A 21045-nucleotide genomic window follows, 5' to 3' on the forward strand; every position below is an offset into this window, starting at 1 on the left:
TCACGACAATTCTAACAGAGACTTTGAACCTTGAATTGCCTTTAGTCTTAATTGTCATTCAAGGAAAAGATCAGTGCTGTCAAATAGAGGAAACCTTCCTTCATTCAGAAACATTTTGCGGCCCTGTCAGTTAAAAGTTTCATCCTTGCAAGTGTGATAAGGTAATAATTTACTAAAAGTTATTTCAATGAAACAAAACCACTGAAGAGAAGGGGGTCTTATCTTTTAAAATTGCTTACTGATGTGTAGAAACTCATTCCTGGAATCTGTTAAGTTTTTTTCAGGTCACTTATTTACTATGCAGGCATGCTTTTTGCTTCACGAAGCTTCTGTTGCCTTGGCATTAGGACATACCAACTACGAACAGATTTGCTTTCCAGATCCATGAGACTTTCAGCCTCTGCAGTAAGTATTCCTTCAGCTTGATGGGTGGAACCATTCATGCAATATTTGAGACCCACTAATTTTGCAACGTTGCCAATATAGATGCATTAGCTGTGTTTTCTTTATTTCTTGCTACATTGATCCAAACATTTAATACCAAGAACAAAATAAGATATTTGAATCAGTCAAAGTAGCATAACAGAATTTGGTGATTATTGCTTTGTGTTTCAGTCTTTAAGGCCATGTCTAGCACATAGCAGGCCAGAAGCGTTGCCTGGTTGTTAGGGCACTAGAGCTCAAGACACAGGAGACAGGTTTAATCCCAGCTTTGTCACAGACTTTGGGTAAGACAATTAATTTCTTTGTATCTCAGTTTTCCTTTAATGAAGGGAGAGTGGTGGTGCTTCTTGATGTTGCAATAACAAGGGGTATATGAGTACCTCAAACTTACTTTTACACAGAATTGCCTTAATATCCCAGCTTAACCGCTTAGAAGATCGTGTAACTTCATTTTAAGTCTTCCAGTTTTGTTGAGAGAAACGGAGTTTTGCAACGTGGTAGGTGGTTGGAGGTCAGGCTGTGCTGCATACAGAACCCTGGGATGTGCATTGTGTTCCCGGGTCAGAGCAGGAGTTCGGCTAGTCAGCAACTTGGGTCAGCCGAGGGACATGCCAGATCCTTCAAAACAGACGTTCAAACCGTTACACTGGGCAGTTGTAGCACATTTTGACCATATGAGACGTTTCTTTTGGCATGCAAGCCACTTTGAAGGTCAGCTTTTGCCTGAGTCAGTTTTCCGTATGTAAGTATTTATATTCTATTTAATGAATAAGTATTTGTATTCTGTTTAATGGAGTTGGATATTCTCACTACATGTGCTGAAATCTAATCCTGTTGGTTTTTTCCAGTTTTCTTAAGATCTTGATTTCAGTTGTAGCTTTTGACGTTGAATTCCACAATTTAATCATGCACCATGTGAAAAGTGTTTGCTTCTATCATTATTAAACATACTGCTATTCAATTTAATCACAAGTTTCTTTGTATTAAAAAGAAAGATAAATACAAGCAGCACCTGACTTTCTAGCAGGTGCTTTCCCTGATGGAAAGTGTGAGGGGAAGCAGGAGGTCAGAGTTAGAGCTCAATGAGGACATACCTCTCCTGCTTAACACTGACCTTAAACTCAAGGAAATCCTAGCCTTGCACCTAGAGGTGGCCTGGAGATTATCAAGTGGTGACATAACTGGGCTAAAAGAAAAAAGAGCCTTAAGAATTCTCGTGACCTTCTGGAAGAAAGAATGCTACTTAAACTATCATTTTAAAATGTCAATTAATTGGGTGGCTTTCTCAAAGTAGTAAGGTGGACCTGAACCCCACTGTAAGCTGAATCTGTGAAAACCTGAAGCCTAATGCAGGTCCAGCTGTTCTGTTTAAAGACTGGTTTCAAGGCACAAGGAAAAAGAAACAATGGAGACTGGAGTCATTAAATGTTTAAACTGAAAATAGCGTCAGAGCTGTAAGGTAAAGGCTTGTTTTACTTGCCCATACATTTTTAGCTAGGGAAGGTACTTAGTGCAGTTAAGATTTACACTGTAGTAAATGATAAAAGTCCTGCAGCTGATCAGCCTGTAGGTTTTAGCAAATTGAAACAATTTCAAGAAGCACTGGTCAATGGAACAGATTTACCCATGGCAGCATCCAGAGTTCTCGTTATTAACTGGAAAGATTCGAAGTGAGACTTCTTATTTCTTGCAGTACAAGTAGTCTAGCCTATGAAAAAAGATGTGTGTGGGGGGCTCAGTCTATGTAGTGTGCTATTTGCATTTATATAGTCCTGTCAAACATTAACCGTACTGACCAAGACATACGCTGTAAAATTGGATTAATCTTCTAAACCATGTGTGTTTTTAAACAGATGCAGTACAGATTACCTAGTCAGAACTCCCTCTTAACTCCCTCTTGTTCTGTGGCCAGAGGTGCAGCTTCACCTCTCTGGTGATCTTAACGGTTTTCTTCCTGAGGACAAATAAAAGGTGTTCTGTGCTTGATTCCTCTAGTGGCTGTGTCTCATAGGTGGGGTCAGAATCACATCTGTAGAGGAGACATATGAGCAGGGAAGTATCTGTTTAATTTTATAGCTTCCCATTCTTCAAATCCGTAGGTATATGGTAGCTTCAGCACTGTAAGCAGGTTGAGTGCAAACATGTGCCTGTATAATATTTCCGGTGTGAGTCATTCTCATCGATTCAAAGTTGAAACTTGGAGTGTAATGGTAATGCAGGCGTTTTCTTCTCAGGGTATGGTAGCTGGAGTATAGGTTTTGAATCTTCCAGACAATAATAATAGTGGTAAAAGTCACTAAAATCAGTAGTCTGACTCGAAGGAACACGAGTGTCTGGAGCACTGAGGGACTATGTAATTCCTATGTAATTTTTTTCCCCATACCAAGCTGGTTTACAAAGATAGAATTGGGCTTGCACTTTTTTTGTTTGCCCATGGAAATAAATCTGGTTTTTCCCCCACCTTTCTTTTCTCTTTTTAGCTTGAAGGTACCACAACTATCAATAAGGTTTTTTTCTGCCTTTATAGAGAGTACTCATTGAAAGTCTGTTCTAAAGCAGTTTTCCAAGACCTTAACTGAAGGTCTGAATACACAGCAAAAACATATTCTAATGTGGTTTTGCTGTGCTGTAAGTACATACTTTAAACTTTTAAAAGTCTGAATGAAAATAGGAAATGTCTTTGCTATTTTCCTCTTTACCCATCAATTTAACAAATAAAATTACATCGAAAATGCACGCTTTCCAAACTGGATTGAGCAGGAATTGAGCTAGAAATAACACAGTCTTTAAATTGTTAGTGTATCATAGAAAAGAAAAGGAATGTATTTACCGTATTTTTTTCTTTTTAGGTCATCTTTTAAAGCTATTGAGTTAAATTACGCCCCAGCTCCATCCGTGCTGAAAGTTCGGTGGCGTTAGATAATGATGAATGAGAATTTAGGCCATTTTTGTATATTTTCTTGTTAGTCTGAATTCAGGCTATTATAGAAGCTTTAATGAAAGAACATGTCTATAATTTTGTGTAACTACTGAATTCAGCTGGCAATGGTGTATTTGAGAAAGCATGAAGGAGGGTTTGTCCTGCAGAATCCAACAATATAATACTTTGTCTTTCTTAACAAAACCCTTTTGTCTGTGTATTTTGATCTTGCAGACAATGGCCTTCAGACACAAAAACACAAGACGAATTGAAGGCCTTGACAGCAATGTGTGGTAAGTAAAAGGAAAATATCTGCAAATTTCAGAAAATGTCTTTGGCCAATATACTTTCTTTCCAAATGGGTAATTATTGCCAATAAGAAGGTACATAGCACTTCCTATCTCTGCTGAAATACATGTGGCGCCTGCTTGGAAGCAGTGAACCAAATTCTGTTAAAGGTTTGAATTAAGAATTAATTCTTGAGCTTTAAACATTAGGCTTGGGCTTCTCTTTGCCTAGTAGTCCACGTAAGACGAGTGTAACTCTTGGGCAGAGTAGTATAGCTGACTTTTGAATTCAAATGTTAATTTTGTTGAGTAATGTATTTCATTTACACTTGATTTGCCTTTACCAAATAAGTCAGGTTTCTTCTTAAAGCCATTATACTTGTCTTTATAATTTAGCTCGTTATTTTTCTAGGTATATTTCTAGGAATTAAATTGGTCTTAAAGCAGTATTGCCATCACTGGTAAATATGGGACTTTGTTAGCTGGTGAAAACATTATTTTGGGCTTACAGTAGCTGTATGTATATGTGTGCATATACATACACAAGGTGTTCTGGTCATCAAAGTCAGGTTTAGTAGTTTGTATTCATTTTTGACTGAACTGTGATGCTATGTGGGGTTTTGTTTGTTCGTTTTTTTGTTTTAACTGACTCCTGTGGTTGCTCACCACTGTCCCAGCCCCCGCCTCTCCATGTGAGCACTCTACTGAAACCTGTTTCCACTGCTGTGAATTCGGCAAATTTTGGCAAATACCTTTTTTTTTTCTTTTTTTTTGCCTTTTAATGCTAATGAAGGAAAAGAAAATTTTATCTGGTATGTTAACTTTAAAATGTTTTTCCCTTTTAGGGTTGAATTTACAAAGGTGGCAGCAGATCCCTCGATTGTTAATCTTGGTCAAGGCCTTCCTGATATATCCCCTCCCAGCTATGTTACAGAAGAGCTGGCAAAGGCAGCAGCAGTTGACAGACTGAACCAATACACACGAGGCTTTGTAAGTTCTGTGGAGCTTGAGGACCCAAATTCCGTGGAGGACGTGCCACAGGGGAAAAAAATACCACTTTGCTTTAAATGGGCTTTATCTGTAGGTCGTACTGTTATGTCCCAAATTAAGTTGATCTAGTAGCCTTACCTGTTGCTAATGAACATCCTCTGTGTAGGCTTCTTCAAGGCAGAATCCATCAGCCAGAGTGAAATGGTAGAGCACATCTGAGATAGATTGTCTTTGAAGAGTCAATCCACAGTTTAAAGTGTGTAAATTAGACATTTACCTCTGGTTTTGGTCAGTGTAAACATGTATCGAAGAGGGTAATGGCAGAATGGGAAAGAAATACTTGATACCGCTTGAGCCAGCGCCTCTAGGATCAAGAAAAGATTCATCCATAACATTTAGTAGATTTCAGTGGAGATGAGGAAGTGATGAAAACGGTGAGGTTTTGCCCCTGGAAGTTGGTCACTACCCATTCTGTAAGTTGGCTTGCAGAGTTTATGTTTTCAGCGGGCCGTGAGTGTGTGGCCGATGTCATTGTCCAAGGCAGGATATTAAAGTGGACTACTACTGTTTGAGTATGACCACTTCCTTGTTTGGTTTGTCTTTTTTCTTTGTGGTAAAGATAGACCAGATTGCCCAACTGAGAGTTGTTGCTGCAAGACCCTAAAGAGTCTAATATTTTTCTAGAAGACTGTGTTATGCAACAGTGATAGAAAAACATTGTATAGACTGGTAGGCCAGCAGTTGTGTTGGTAGTCGTGGCATCGTTGTGTGTGTACGTTCCAACATAACTTTTTGCCTGTTCCCTGAGAATCTGCGTGTGTTAGAACCGACGGGGAGCAGCAGTGGCCAGCAGCTCCCTAAATGACAAGCTGTCACAGCGAGCAGGGCGGAGGCCTCACCAGCCAGGGCCCAGGCCCACAGTACCTGAGCAAGACAGGCCCCGAGATGGTGGCTGAGGTCAGCTCAGATCACGAGGCGAGCCTGTGGTGGTGAGGTGGGCCCAAGGCCAACCCAGGAACTCAGTCCACAGGTCAGCACTGGGCAGGTCTGGGGTGACACGGCACGTCTAAGGTCAAGTCACAAAATCTCTCTACTGGTAGTGGCCAGGTTCAGCGTGGCCTATGGCCAGGTACAGGCATGGCTGTGACTGAAATTGAAGCCCTACTGGAGAGCGCTTAAATGGAGCCCCTGGAGCAGGGGCACAGCTCTGGGCAGAGGCCCCGGGTGAGGCTCAAGGCTATTAAGGCTTATTGGGGCACCCAGGGGCGTGACTGGAACAGAAGGGAAAGAAAAAAAACCCCAGTGACTGAGTCTCATTCCATCCCCCTTTGGGTTGTTTTGTTTAATCACCTTTAGCTGTGTGCAAAGAGTCTCTGCAAGTACGTTGTGTATATATATATATATATAAAAATAAAAAGCACCTCTCTCTATATATAAACTTGAAAGTATAAAGCAATTATTTTACATTGGACACATGCAAAAGATGCCTGGAATTTGGTGAACTTCTGGGTTAAGCATTAGTATGTTCATCACCCACAATAAGGTACCTGAAAAGCCTTTGCTGACCAGGCAGGCAAGGTTTTGGAGGAGCCTTGGCACAGAGGGAATGGTTACAGAGAGAGCCTGCTACAGTCCGCCTCCTGACAAATATTCACAGAGCGATTCTCTAAAACAACGTGCCGATCAGGCATGAGTACAATGCATGCAATTATTCTGCATTATCTTCTGACACTTTGTTCTTTATTTCCAAATAGTTTGATAATTCCCATGATAGTTATGAACATTTGCAGATATGTTGTACTGCGGATAGTAATTAAAGAGGATTTTTTACCAATATTCCCATCTTCAGCCTTTGCACTTCCTCGACAAACTCCTGCCCTTCTAAGGGTTTCGAGCACCAGTATTTGTGGTAGCAGATGTGGGAGGGACGAGCGTGGATGATGCTCATCCATCTGATAATTGAGACAGTGTCTCAGCTCTCTGCAGCGCTCACACCTCTCATTGACTGTTGTCTGTGGCCTGTAGAGTGGCCTGCTGTGACTTGGGTGGTGCAGCATTCCTGTGTAGCTGACGCAGTCATGGCGAGAAATGGCTGTCTGAATCAACAATGACTTGTAAGCCTTAATTTATGGTGACGTTCTTGCTTACAGAAGGGTTCATGATTTTATGCCTTGTGCGTAGGGGTACAATCTTCAATATTTTAGAGAAGGATTTTTGTTGTATAGTTCCCTTTTCTCAAGGAGCTGTTTTCTACTTCTACCAAATATCCAAAAGGGAAAACGATTTTCACAGCAGGAAACCTGTAGTCTTCCTGAGTGAACAGAATTGTGCCTTCTGATTTCCATATTGTATATGATCTTTGCACGTTTGTTTGTTTTCTCGTTCTTTGGAAAGAACATTTTGAGACGAGTACATTAACTGCCTTGTCCCTGTAGGGGACACAAATGGTGATTGGTGCTCTCAGATTTGGGACGGGACTATATGAATCATCATTCTGATTACGAGTGCTGTTTATCAGCAGTATATAAACAATAAAAAGATTCCCCTTGCACCGAATAATTTTTAGTTGAAAGATAAGGAAGGAAACAGAAGGAGCTTCAAACAGAAATATGGGCGGATGGGGAAGAGGCTCAAAGGAGATGAGGAGGAATCGGTGTCCGAGTATTCCCTTCTCTCTTCCTGTCTCTTGTCCCAGCTCTCCTGTAGGCTACCTGGAGCTATCCTCAGATGTGATAATAAGATAGAAATTAAAAAGCATCAGATATAGAAAAAAAATTCCTAATAGATATGAATAAATTGAAACCGATTTTCTTCCCTAGTGTGCGAGACCTTTGAACTGTGCTACCAGTTAACAGCCACTATCCCTGAAGGCTCATCTTGTATTTTTCTATTTCAAAATGTATTATTTTGATAGATGTGGAAAACCCACCAAACATAGGCTTTGTACATTGCCAAGAACACAGCGATCAGTTGCATTTGTTTGCTTCGAACAGGGACATCCGTCGCTGGTGAAAGCCTTGTCTCAAGTGTACGAGAGAGTTTGTGGAAGAAAGATTGATCCTCTCACAGATATCCTGGTGACCGTGGGAGCTTATGGATCTCTCTTTAGTACGATACAGGCATTAGTTGAAGAGGGAGACGAAGTAAGTTTTTATTTGAAGTAGTCACTGAAATGAGAATTTGCCTGTTTGTCATTAGGTCACTTTTAAATCTAAGTTAGTGTCGGGGCATCTTTCTGATCTCCATTGATGTGTTACAGTTGCACGTCTGACTTAGAGTTTCAGAAGCTGTGATCAGGAGACTGTCTTTTGCATGTCTTCCGATCATTCACCAGCTCACAAACCCCTTTCTCACACTCACGGTACCTATGGCAGTTTCTTTATCACTATTACTGTTAGGTGACACACACTGATTTCTTATTTGTTCGCTTCCTGTACTAGCTGTGGTGATTCATCCCTTCGCTACTGGTGTCTGCCTTTTTGACAGTGGTATTAGAAGTCATTTTGGGAGTGTATTTGTATCTGTAGTGGACAAGAACTTTTTGTGTTGTCATGGATTTTGCTTTCAGTGTTTTGCTTGTATAATGTATTCTCATCTGTATCTTTTCTTCCTTTTCTTTTTGCCCTGATACTCTCTTCTCTTTTTCTAACAGTTCTCCGCTATTAGGGTTTTTTTTTGTTGTTGTTGTTTGTTTTCCTATTATGTAGCCTCTCTGCAGTTTTCCTTGAATTTGTCCTTGTTTTCTATCTGAAAATTTTCTTCTGATAAAATTTGAGGACTTCAGCTCTTCTGAGATTTCCAGATGGTTGGAAATCTTGGAATTTCATGGACAGAATTAGGGCGGCTGCGCTGTGGTTCAACAGTTTGCTGTGGCTGTCTCCCATCTTTGCATCTTTGCCTTGCACCTTCAAATCCATGTGCAGGATTGAGAGACATTCCTAATATCCTATCTTAATAGCGGTAATGTGTAACTATAGAACAACAGCCTGTGTGGGTTGTCAGAAATGAGTAGTGCTTATCTATCTCAGACTGCAGGCGTTGTTAGGTGATGCTCTAAAGGGAGGAATATTGGGCAATGTTAGATCAGGATGGAGTGCCAGAAATACTATCAAGTTGTGCCACCAAAGTAAATCTGGAAATATGATGGTATCGTGCACAGGAAATTCTGTTTCTGATACTGATGACTGTAATTTCAGGTGATAATAATAGAGCCGTTTTATGACTGTTACGAACCAATGGTGAAGATGGCGGGTGCAAAGCCTGTTTTTATCCCTCTGAGAAATGTGAGTAGCTTTTAAAAAATGATTTATCATATAAAGTTTCTCATCCATACTCAATGCAGTTTGATGAACACCTTCTAGGCAATGCTTTTTTGTATAGTTTTTCGTAATATCCAATTATATAAAAATGAGATAGATTGCTGTAGTGTAAGTCTGAGACAGCCCTAATCCAAAGTAGACAGAATAGTTTATTAGTGTTGGAGAAGGCGGGACAATGTTTCTCACTGACTTTAATTTCTGCTTTCTGGAAGCTGATCAAAACTCCTTTTTTGGATGTCATAAGAGAATGCTTTCAGTGCAAATATGGGCAGGAGGATCACATAGCAGTGCAATTTCTGTATCTGCTGGTTTTTAAAAGATTTGGTTTCTGATTCCCTCAGCAACTCCTACAATGACAGAAGATAATTTCTTTTCCAACATCTGCTTACTAAGTAAGGAGCAGTCATGCAGTAGACACTTGCTGTACGTATGAGATTTACTGTTTCCTTTATTGGTAAAAAGGAATAATGTTGGTATGGGTGAATTTTCCAGTTGGTACTGCTGGTGTTACGCTGGCAAGGATTGTTCTGGATGCAGTGTTGATGGTGTTAGCGTCGCCTTGGGTGGCTGCAGCCTTGCATGGGGAGGGCGGAGGGGCTCTTTAGGCAGGCCTGTTGCATGAACACCATGAAATCAGAGCGACACAGAGTGACAAAACCTCCAGGACTGCGATGGGAAGAGGTGGGACTGTTCCTCTGCGTGCCCTCCTTCTAGGGATGTTTTGAATGATGGGGTTCCTCCAAGTATTTTCTGTTTCACACCCTTGTTTTTGGTCTGGCCCTCTCTCAGTAATGTGCAGGTATCAGAAAGTTAGTGTGGCCGTGCTCTTTGTTCTCTGCAGCAACTGGCCCAAACTTCTGTTGTCCTTGTGTAATACCACAGCAACTCCAGAGCCTCACTGCTGCAGACTTTTAACTGTTTGGCCGTTTTCATATGGACAAGGAGGAGGAAAAGACCTGGAATCTCTCCAGCGGTGATCAGTCCTTCCAGTGTCTGGCCATAAGCTGTCCTGTCGTCTGACTGGCCTTTCTGCACGCGCGCTGTTATCATCTAACCAGATCCTGGAAAGCAGTGCCTGGGCAGGCTGTCAGACAGACAGTGGCCAGGAGAGGACAGCCCCTGTCTTAATAATTGACCTTGCTCTTAGCCTCCCTGCCTGCTCCTGGAAGTGCCTTCCCCCAGGAGAGCAGGACTGATTGGACGGGTTGTCAGGTGTGGGTGTGAACGTGTCCGAGGGTGATAAGTTGGGCATCTCTGCTCAGGCTGTAACATGTTGTATTCAAGTAATGCATAAATGTATTGGGCTTTTTTTTTTTTTTTTTTTTTTAGAAAAATGATGGAAACTCTGTATCTAGTGCTGACTGGGTCTTAGATCCTGCTGAGCTTGCAAATAAATTTAATTCCAAAACAAAAGCAATTATTCTGAATACCCCGCACAACCCTATAGGCAAGGTAAGAGTCCTGCTTTAACACTACTGTAATTTCAGAATGTGCCTTCCACACTGTGATTAACGCATCGTCGCTTGCTTTCATGTGTCCCAGGTGTTTACCAGAGAAGAGCTCCAAGTCATAGCTGATCTCTGTGTTAAGCATGATACCCTGTGCATCAGCGATGAGGTGTATGAATGGCTGGTGTATAAAGGAAATAAGCACATTAAAATAGGTACTGATTTTTTTGTGGCATCTTGGAAGTGGTTGTGGAATGATGTCGTAAATGTGCCTCTTGGAGAGAATGGTTTCTGGAAGGAGCTCAAACTTCAAGCTCGACTGTTTTACAATGTTTAGACTCTAAGGAGGAGAGCCCCTCCCTTTTCTGAAAAATATTTTAAAGAATAATTTCCAAATAGAATTTCCAAAAGCTCTTAAGTGACTTTGGAGCAGGTATCCATTGAAACCAGTGGGACTGACACCCATAAATCAGTTAATGATCATCTGAATAGCTCATCCTTATTCAGTTACTTTGTTGGCCCTGACAAGTATAACATGCTGTTCATTGGAGTGTGCTTTGCTGAAGAACTAACAGAAGGAACAGGAATTAAAACTTCCTTCTCAAAGCATTGTTGAGGTAATCAGTGAGGGACATGTGTAATGAGGAGCACAGTTATTTTTGCTCCACTACTTACAGAAAGGAAAAAAGTATAAATGTTAGTGTGGAGCCGGTGCATGAACGCTGTCCCTCCGAAGTGTTAAATAATGGACACTGAATTCAGTGAAGTAAGTCGCTGCATGGGCGGTGTGAAAGCCTGCAGGCAGTGTTGCTACAGGGGTAAAGCACCATGGTGGGAACAAACCAGAAACACCAAATATGACGTTACGTCCCCGTCCCTCTTGTTTTACTCCTTGATCCCAGTGTCACTGAAGTTAGTGGAATCGCTCCCGCTGTCTCGGAACAAGTGAATCTAGTGCAGGTTGCTGAACACCTTCCCCGATCCTGTGACGCTGCAGCTAAGCAGTTGTGTAAAAGTTTCTAGGGTGGTGGTCTTGGGTTGGGTCTGCTGGTGTACTGGAGCTGGCTGAAGTCCAAAACGTCCTTCTTGTACGCACAGATGTTTTGTTTCTGATGGTAGCACCTTGCAGGAACTATCCCTTGTGATGTACTTACTGTCATGATGAAGGCACGCTTCAGTCATGTGCAGCAGAGGCATCTAGTTGAGAGTAAACAATGAAATCAAGAGACATAAATGTAACTTAGACATGAAAAAGCTTAACTCTTTTCCTGGCTTTACCACTGGTTGAATGCTGAATAACTTTGCTTCTGTCCTTCAATTCCATATATGTAGAGTGGCAATAACGGAAACTTCCCATTAGTGGGGGGGGAGCATCACTGTAAAAACTAAATCTTATAAATAATAAAAAGGAAATGATATCTAAGTGACTTTGCAATACTTGCTAGCTCAGCTACGCGGTTGCAGATCATACAGCTGCGGTACAGTGATGGTGCTGGCCGTGCATAGGCTGTGTCTGTTTTGAAAGTGGCCTGATTTCATGGCTGTTGTGGTGCTTTGATAGCGATACCTTCTCAAAGACCTTCAGACATGGAAGAAGGGGAACATTTTGGGTACATTCATGGGAGGGTAATCCGAGTCAGTGCATCCTAACAAGTTACCACAGTAACTGATCACGTGTGGCTTATGTCCCAACTGCAAAGTAAAATGAGCTCAATTAAAGCTTTCTTCATGGGCTTAGCAGGTGACTCGTGCAAATAGCCGTCCTCAGAACCAAAATCTCTGTGGGTGGTGTAAGGTAATCCGTTTTCCTCTGCACTGGCAGCAGGTCTGAACACTCACGTTGTCAATTCCACTTTGTCTTAGCGGACAGGACAGGTGGTGGATTCTTAAGACGCAGTAACTCTGTTGTTCCTTAGTATCAGTGTCTTGGTTTGAAAAGACAGGTGTCTGTGGAGGAAGGCAGGAGCCTCCCTTGAAATGGAGAGTGCAACCCCCTTCCCTCCAAACTGTTATAATTTTGAAATTAACGGGCCTTCAGGCAAAGATATGGGGAATAGGAATAACAGTTCTTTACTAATATATATATATATATATATAACACAAGGCAGGGAAAAACAAACAACCCACTGGTTTACACTGACAGAGTCAGGAATACAACCTGCCACCCTGTTAGGGTGGCAGTAGCAGTCCGATAAGATGCTGGCTGCAGTCCTCCTGAAGTGATGGGTGTAGTGCTGTGGAAGCAGCAATCAGGTAAAAGAGTCTGGTCTTCCTCCGAAGGTCCAGTGGTCGGCAGGTAGCTCTTGTCCTCTGGAACTCCAGTGGGGGAAAAGCTCCTCTGGGAATCCAGTGGAAGAAAGGCTGCTAGGGTGTTCAAAATCTCCGTTTTTATTTGGCATGGACTGCTTGGCTCCTTCCACCCCCTCCCCGGGCGGAGCATCTCACACTGGGATGGGGAGTCGTGAGGCAGTTCCTTGATGGGCCATGAACAGGAGATAGCCCAGGAGCGAGTTATCGATGGGTCAGGCGATAAGGCATTGTTGTGCCCATTGACAGGAGATAGTCCAGAGGGGGGAGGCAGGGAGCACCGCCCCACCTGGTCTCAACAGCTCCTGAAGATGGTAATAGAATATATATTTTTTTCTTTTGGCACATTTTACACTGTAACCCAGGACAATCAGTAATGTCATTTTAATGCTTCAACCCAAAACATTTCAGTGGAACAGAAGGCATTTTCTAGTTCAGCATAAAATGTAAAAATACCGTGTAATCATAATGCAAGTTAAAGCCTGGACAGTGAGTCACCTAGGTTTAGGTACGTGTTCTCTAACAGACCCCATGATACCGTCTTTAACTTTAGTGTTAGAATGACTGTAAAACCTTCAGGGTAACACTGTAAACAATAACGTTATTTCAGTAAAAGAAACAAGACCTGCTCGTTTTAACTTAAGTTTCTTAGGGTTTTTTTTTAAGTCTATGAAAGATAATACAAGAAAAAATGAATGTGTTATTTCACTATTTAAAAACTTTTGTGTTTCCACATTAACTGCTTCATATCCCATCAAATGCAGTGACGCTTTTTTTGTGAGCGATGCAAAGTGGATGTTGCATCAATTTACAGGGTCTGGTGATGGTTCCTTAACACACAGTTTAAGAGGGGTTGCTGTTAAATCGATCTGCCACAGATCACAAAATTAGTACGGCCTTTGTGCTGTCGCTGAAGCACTTTTCTGTCGTGTAGAGCACTTCGTCATGTTTCTCATCATTTATCTGACTTCTCTAAAACTGTGAGTCTCCTCTAAGTAATGATTAGGGTTGCACTGGCAGATTTAGAGGTTGCACCTCATAGCTGAGGGTTCTGAACAAGCCTGTCAACAAGCTGAGTGCCATCCCAGGTAACAGCCTTATTACACGTGTTAGTTTGCACTCCGTTAGTTTTAAAATTGTCGTCAGTCTTGGTTGTGGTGTCACATAGTGACGTTGCCGTACGGCACGAAGGAATTTCCCTCCCTAGTTGTAACTTGCTGCTTGCAAAAGCACCGGAGCTGCTGCTTCCCCTGTGCCCTTTTGCTGCTGCTATTATTTGAAATGCTGTTCCATTCCGTCTCCAAGGTTGAATTCCTGTGACTGTGTGGCAGAACAGCCTTGCGAGAGGGCGTTAGCTTTGAAACTCAATTCTTTTTGCAGCCGGCGAGAGCTCGTTTGGTTGCCTTTAGGAAGTGATCTATACTCTTGACCTAGCTAGCTCGGAGATGCATCTGTTCAAATTAGCTTTTTCTTTTCAAGGTCACAGAGCAGTTGAGTGAGTATGGGTGGGCTAACAGGAATATGGGTTTCTTTCCTGCTGTTCCGTTCCTCTTCTTGGCAAGTGTGCTCAAAAAACCACAATACGTGTTTTCAAATAACTGCAGAGACTTACACCGTGTCTAATGCAGCTAACTGCTGCAAAAACTTCCCCGTGAAATTCAGTGGGTTTATTTGGATAATCTTTGTTTGTTGATCTCCCTAGAGAGAGGATTTAACCACTGACAGATTCATTGGGAGTGGTTTTAGAGGACAAATCAGGCGGAGCCGGACGTTGTTGACCACTGCGACTGCAGTGGTGGTATGACCTTGTCTAACTGGGTGTCTTGATTCATCTGTTTCTGTTAAAAATGAGTTAAGGTAGAGTCCAAACAGAGGTCCCCTGAAGCACTGTACAGAAAAAAAAATTGCAAGCTACAGGAAGAGACCCTTTGCTCTTCCATCTCCTTGGAAAGGAAACAAAGGATTTTGGTCTCCTACCAGCTGCAAATGCAGAGACAGAGACAGGCCTCCTCGCGTCCCTTCGTCCTTGCAGACGTCCTTAGCTAGCTGCTGTTGCCAGTCAGTCCCAGGCCTGTGCAAATAATGTAACCAACCAGAATTTAGGTACTCACTCTGCTGGTTTTCTGATTCTTACCGTGTTTGGTTGCGGATTAGAAGCCTTAGTAATTCCTGTCTTTTTCTGATGTCCGAGACAGCCAGCGACACCGACCTGGACAATTCTGTTGCAGTGGTTGTGGTGCCTGAGTTGGTGTTGTACGCGGTGCTATTATCAGGCATCAGAAGTAGTGCTGCCTTGGGGTGAATGGGTAGCCACTTCTTAGATCACATCTTTCTTATCAATAATTATGCATTTTAGCTGAGGGTAACGAACATGTAGTTTTCACAAGCTGTGCCTCTTATTTTTTGCCTCTTCTTTCTCCTTTCATTAATCCTTACCTTCTGTGCATGCCAAAACGCATGGCCCATGTAGCCTTTCTCATTTGTTACAATTGCTATAATTTTAGAATATCCTCATTGCTTGCTTAATACGCTGCAATGATATATCAACATACGGCTCTGAGCTAGGGGCAGTGCAGTTTTTCTAACTACGTGGAATATGTGAGTGCACCTGTACCCAGTTAATTTTGTTTTACATACAGCTACGTTGCCAGGTATGTGGGAAAGAACAGTAACTATAGGAAGTGCTGGAAAAACATACAGTGTAACTGGCTGGAAGGTAAGAAGAATCAATGTATAAGAGTTCAGTTATATAAATAACAGAATGCATTTATTACACTAAAAAAATCTCCGTTTTTATGACGTGACTTTTGAAAGCTTCTGGTAAATCTCCTTGTCTCCAAACATGAAGATAGTATTCAGTTGGAGCAATTACCCATCTTCAAAGCCCATGTTTTAATTATTTCCTTGTCTCTTGATTAATAAGCTCGTGTGAGAAAACCGTATTAAAAAAAATTAAAGGCAGTATGATTTGTTCAAAACCAGTCAAGAATCTTGGAGAAAACATGGATATTACCTTATTTTAACTTTTCAGTTTTGTGGTGGTATTTTCAGATTGTGATAATGGTGTGTTTTGGAGTAGCTTCTATTTCTGTCAAATATTTAATGATAATATTTTGCTTGACTTTAGAATACCTGTCAGAAAGTAAACAAAAACATTTAAACATTTGGCAACTCAGTTCTTTCTTCTTCATCGCCTGTGTTGAGACTGAACCATGACATGGATGATTCAGGAGTGAGCTTTTGTTTTATGTTCAAACCACCCTTGACACCTTTGCTTATGAGGTGGAAAGATTCTAAACCAATTAGGAATAACATTCCTAATAAACGCTCAGTTTGTTTTCTGACCCTTGTTACCTGGATAGTTAAAGTTTGCTCAGTGCCCTGTGAGAGAGAGGGATAAGTGAAACACTAACTGTTGTCTCAAATCTAGAACTTTTTAGTGGCATCACTTAGCAAACTTGGTGTAAACCAGCTCTTTTCTTAATTCTTTATCGAAACAAATTCCCTACCAATTCTTAGAATAGAAAAACTTAAGACATTGGCTAATTTTAATTCTTTGTTAATGTTTAGTAACACCCCCGCTGTAAGTATAACGTGTGCATGCTTTCTTCCCTTAGCTTGGCTGGTCTATTGGCCCCCCGAACCTGATTAAGCATTTGCAAGTTGTTCACCAAAATACACTGTATACTTGCCCAACTCCGTTACAGGTGGGTACAGATGGGGCAAAGGAGGTTATTTTCTGGTGTAGCAAAACTGTAGGTCTCGCTGGAATAACGTGATAATCGCCACGGTGAGTTTTTAGTTGTCAAAATACATATTCTGGGCTGCAAGAAGAGGAGACAAATTTGATCAGCTCAACAGACACTTAAAAACAAAACAAAAATCCCAGTCTCGCAGATTCTTTCTTCTTGCACGTATAAACTGCTGCTTCTTGCACAAAACATGACAATCTTAGTGGTTTCCTAGCAAATACAAATGAAAGTTGTTGCAATAAGGTCCTGTTTTACTGAGCATTATCTTTGTCTACTAGTTTCAAGTATTCTGTGATGCATTATTATCATCAATAATTTAAATTTAGCTTCAATTCAGATTATAACCCCTTGTGTCAAGGACTGTGACTTCGGTGTATGATTAGCACGTAGCAAGTGATTGGGTGCTTTGGGTGTTGCCACAGCACAAAGTAACAAACAAATCACACACTTGGATGTAGCTTGTGTAATTTGTATACGCTGATTTGCTTAACGAGGGCCAGAATTGAAGAAAAATCCACGTGGTTTCAGTAGGAAAGTGGGTGTCTGTGAGTTTACTGAGTGTCTGTGAGGGCTTTGAACATTAACTGTCTTTCCAGGAGGCTTTGGCACAAGCATTTTGGATAGACTATAAACGCATGGATGACCCAGACTGCTATTTTTACTCGCTGTCTCGAGAGCTGGAAAGCAAGCGTGATCGGATGGCTCAGCTACTTCAAGAAGCTGGACTAAAGCCGGTCATTCCAGACGGAGGATACTTTATGATTGTTGATGTTTCTGCATTAAGTTAGTATAAAGTTTATTAAAAAGGGTGTGGAAAGCCAATATTATAGTTAATCTGAAAATGCAGCTTTCATTTTAAACTATATTCTCATTTCATGTTTGCGTAACGTTGTCGGAAGTGCTAACTGGGACTGAAGTTTTCTGTTTGACCTTAGCCTGGGAGGCAGATTTTAGAACCTTCAGCAAAGCCTTTGTTTGTGATCCCAACTACTGTCCGTGTTTTGCAAAGCTTTGGCAAGGTCTTAGGGAGGATAAAGGAGGTGGATAAAAATTTTCTGTTTTCAAAAGGTCTGTGATTATGAAAAAGTTTGAGAGCCAAGGACCTGGCTTGTTATCCCGAGTTCATACCATTTGTACTTTACCCTTTCTGGGGTTTGTTTGTTTGTTTGTTTGTTTTTCTGATTCTGAAGTCGTACCCGGAAGGCTCTTTGAGGCATTCTGGTTTCTAAACACTGTAAAATGCTACCAACATTTACAAAACCTTTTGGAAATTCAGGTTATAGTGACTTCGGGGGAAGAATTCCCCCCAGGGGTACATTTTCTAGTTCTGCATTTTTCACGAGCTGGGCCTAATGGCACCCGTCATTCACACAGAAATGTTTAAATACAGCTGGACCTCGCAGTGCTACCATGTGTCAGGACGTTTTAGGTACCCCAGTTTCACAGATGAGAAAACGGCAGTTGCGGTTGGTTATTGCTGTCCGTGCAATAAATATGCTCTTCAGTACCCTCCACAACCCAGACCTGAGGACTTCTTGGGCTGCTGGGTGGCTTTCTTCCAAGCTACATGTCTGAATTTGCTTTGAATGGAAAGCAGGTGCTCAGGTCAGAAAGGAAAGGTTCAATCTGTTGGTCTGTTTTAATGGTTATTGTATAATTTTTAAATTATATTTTAAAATAAAAGCATACATCTTTAATCTTAGGTATTAACTATAATAAAGTGCTGTTAATGAATGCCTTCCCAATGGAGTCTAGGAAATCTTACCACATGTTTGTTTTAAATTTAATCTTTTTAGATGTGGATCTCTCTGATGTAGATGAGAAACAACCTTATGATTATAAATTTGTCAAGTGGATGATAAAATCTAAGGTAAGATGTCTTAGTCATACTCTAGTTTTAGAAATGCTTTTCTATTGAAAGCAGGAACAGTGCAACTGTGTTTATTAGATAATGTCATAGAGATATTCCATTTGAAATATTATTTAGCGTTCATGGTAACTGCTGCTAATGATGAGGCTAAAATACTGCTAAATATGCTGAAAATGTACCCTCTGGGTTTTTGTTCCGTCCCAGCACTTTTTTTTCAGCATGCTTAAACGCTAGTTGTACAAAAGTACCTTTGAAATGTTTTGCCAAAGAAAAGTAATTTGAAGTTTGTTAAGCCTGGCTAGTGCATACAAACCCTGTCTTTCCCTCACATGCTGGGAGGAGAGTTCTCGAAATGGAATAGTAAAATCAACATGCTTAAACCAGCTTTTTTATAAACATAAATAAAATAGGCAAATAATATTTCTGTTTCATGTTTCAGAAGCTGTCAGCTATTCCTCTGTCAGCGTTCTGTGGTCCCGAGACAAAAAGGCAGTTTGAAAAATATATACGGTTTTGCTTCATTAAGGTAAACTTGTGTCCTGGGAAGACTTAAGGCTCCTAAAAATCAATGCAGTGCAGAAATCTGCAAGAGACGGACGGTTGCGTTTTGCCCAGGTTCTCCCGAGCTGGGTGGTTTTAGGAAGAGAAAGTTAGCTTGGTGTAAAATTCAGCACAAAGTAGCTTCAACTGTCTTTTTGCTGAGGGACTTTGAATGTGGCTGGCATGGCTAAGAAGGGCAGCTGGCAGAAAAGAGCTGGCTGGGTAGGCCTCGTGTGTTGGTTTTTAAAAACATTGTTGACCAGTGGTGACATGGAAAAGGAATGACACGGGTACGCTATCAGTTAAGGTGAATTCTGTAATCCAGAGCAGAGAAGAATTGTCTAGCAGTGTGGCACACCCCGTGCCCGTTCAGTTTCCACCCACAAAACCAGTGGTCACCTTCAAGTTTAGCACACTTGCCTGAAAATACACAGGGTTGCACACGAGCCCCAAGTTACCGAAGCGAACAAAGACCCAGGGAGTTACCTTACCTGGTGGTTGTGAATTGGCTGACTTTCGCTGTTTGGGGAGCACCTGCTTTTCACATGTTCTTCCTCCTGTGGAATCCGTTCTTGAAAAGACTGGAAGGCTTTGGGGACGGGTGCAGGGGCTCTCTGGTAAGCCTGCAGCCCTCAGATGTTTCCTCGTCATTCTGTAGCAGAGTCAGCATAAGGGAACCTGTGCAGCTCCTGAACTGTTGTGGTGTAAAGGTCGGAGCCTTAGCTTGAACCGGTAATGCAGGGGAGCTTCTGCTTGGGTTGCTTCGCTCTTTTGATGAGGTGGAAGGACTGTATTGTAAACTGAGCCAGTAACAACCAGCATGAAACTTGCTGGTGGTAGATGTGGCTTGCCCAGGATGAACGGCGCTAATCGTGTCAAGTTAAAGACACACAACTGGCCAGGGATAGATTACCCACATTTAGAGGGATTATGTTTTAAGTAGTTCACAGCATAACTTGGTTGCATGGAGATTGAAAAATCCTGACTGCACACATGAGGTTAGGAAACTATGCTGGTGTGTCTCCAGTATAGAGCTGCCAAGTACATCACTGCATAAATGCCAGGCATTTGTAGAAGAAGTATGGCCTTCATTAAATCTGATAGGATGAATGCTGAGAAAATACGTTGTCTTTTAAATATACCTAATAAATATTTCCAAGGAATCAGCATTGAATCCTTCGTGTAGTCTGGATTTGTAGCTGTGACTGTTAACGAAAAGCTGACTGACAGAAATGTGCAGGATGCAAGTGAAACTGCCAAATAGTGATTTGGGATGACAGAACCGTGACTGCTACTCTCTTTTTCAAGCACTCCGAACTCGCAGTAATGGTGATATTCCTTGTTTTGCAGAAAGACAGTACGTTAGATGCGGCTGAAGTGATCCTGAAGAACTGGAATAAACAGCCAGCCTGATTTTTCTTCTTAACTCTTCCGTCTGGTATAATTATCTAATAGTGAGGGATGCTTATTGCAAATTTAAGAACAGATTACTTTGTACAGAATTAATACGACATTGTAAATAACTTTGTGCTGCCACCTGCTGAGGAGTTAAAACAGTGAGTTACTGAAATACGTGTAATGCAACTCAGAGGTTATTTTCAGCGTTTTCAAAATAATTTACTTTTTTTCCTAAAAAAAAAACCCTAAATAAATCTATGGGATTCACGTCTTCTACTGAAAGACAAAAATTCGTAGGACTCTGTGTAAAATAAACAGACGATACAGGTATTTTAAAACTTACAAGACAAAAGTGGGAGGTCTTTTTGGTATGAGGTAGTACAGGAACTAGGGGTGAGGCTTAAACATGGTGGTTTGTTAAACCCAATAGCCTGCAGTGGAGGAAGAGTAAGACATGCCTCATGTTCGATAATTGCAGTGACTTTTTAGGAACACACCCCCCTACCCTGTCCATGCACAAATTGCATCAGTTGAAATAAAGTGATGGAGTTAAATCAATGCAGTGTTTGTGCTCTAGGCAAGATTGATAAGTGCTGAGTTGCATAATTACTTTTTTATTTTCCCACGAGAGTGATGTGTGCTGTTCTCAAAGTATTCAGTCCTCAATAAAATGGTCAAAATGGCACCTGCAATAGGAATGTCTCCCTATTTATTTATTTATTACATGGACGAATCTACAAAGCAAAATAGAAGGCTTTGCTTTAGAGGCT

General features: G+C 41.4%; 1 protein-coding gene across 1 annotated transcript; it reads left to right on the plus strand.

The window, feature by feature from the left end:
* The first annotated feature begins 306 nt into the window (after positions 1-306).
* On the plus strand, positions 307-20292 carry KYAT3 (kynurenine aminotransferase 3). Its single transcript, XM_086462817.1, has 13 exons — positions 307-405; positions 3599-3657; positions 4497-4641; positions 7635-7784; positions 8838-8924; positions 10290-10412; positions 10503-10623; positions 15355-15431; positions 16333-16422; positions 17064-17250; positions 18264-18337; positions 18777-18863; positions 20228-20292. Exons 1-13 carry the CDS (start codon positions 307-309, stop codon positions 20288-20290), a joined length of 1362 nt encoding a protein of 453 aa, XP_086318943.1. The 3' UTR covers positions 20291-20292.
* The last annotated feature ends 753 nt before the right edge of the window (positions 20293-21045 follow it).

The sequence above is a fragment of the Leptosomus discolor genome, chromosome 3 (assembly GCF_034619465.1).
Source record: "Leptosomus discolor isolate bLepDis1 chromosome 3, bLepDis1.hap2, whole genome shotgun sequence".
NCBI classification, from domain to species: Eukaryota; Metazoa; Chordata; class Aves; order Leptosomiformes; family Leptosomidae; genus Leptosomus; species Leptosomus discolor.

What these genes read in the sequence shown, in the direction of transcription:
- KYAT3 (XM_086462817.1), top strand. Translation starts at nt 307, where the DNA reads ATGCTTTTTGCTTCACGAAGCTTCTGTTGCCTTGGCATTAGGACATAC. An exon ending in TTTTTATCCCTCTGAGAAAT is followed by an intron (nt 8,925 to 10,289) that starts GTGAGTAGCTTT and finishes TTTTTTTTTTAG; the next exon opens with AAAAATGATGGAAACTCTGT. An exon ending in TACGGTTTTGCTTCATTAAG is followed by an intron (nt 18,864 to 20,227) that starts GTAAACTTGTGT and finishes CTTGTTTTGCAG; the next exon opens with AAAGACAGTACGTTAGATGC.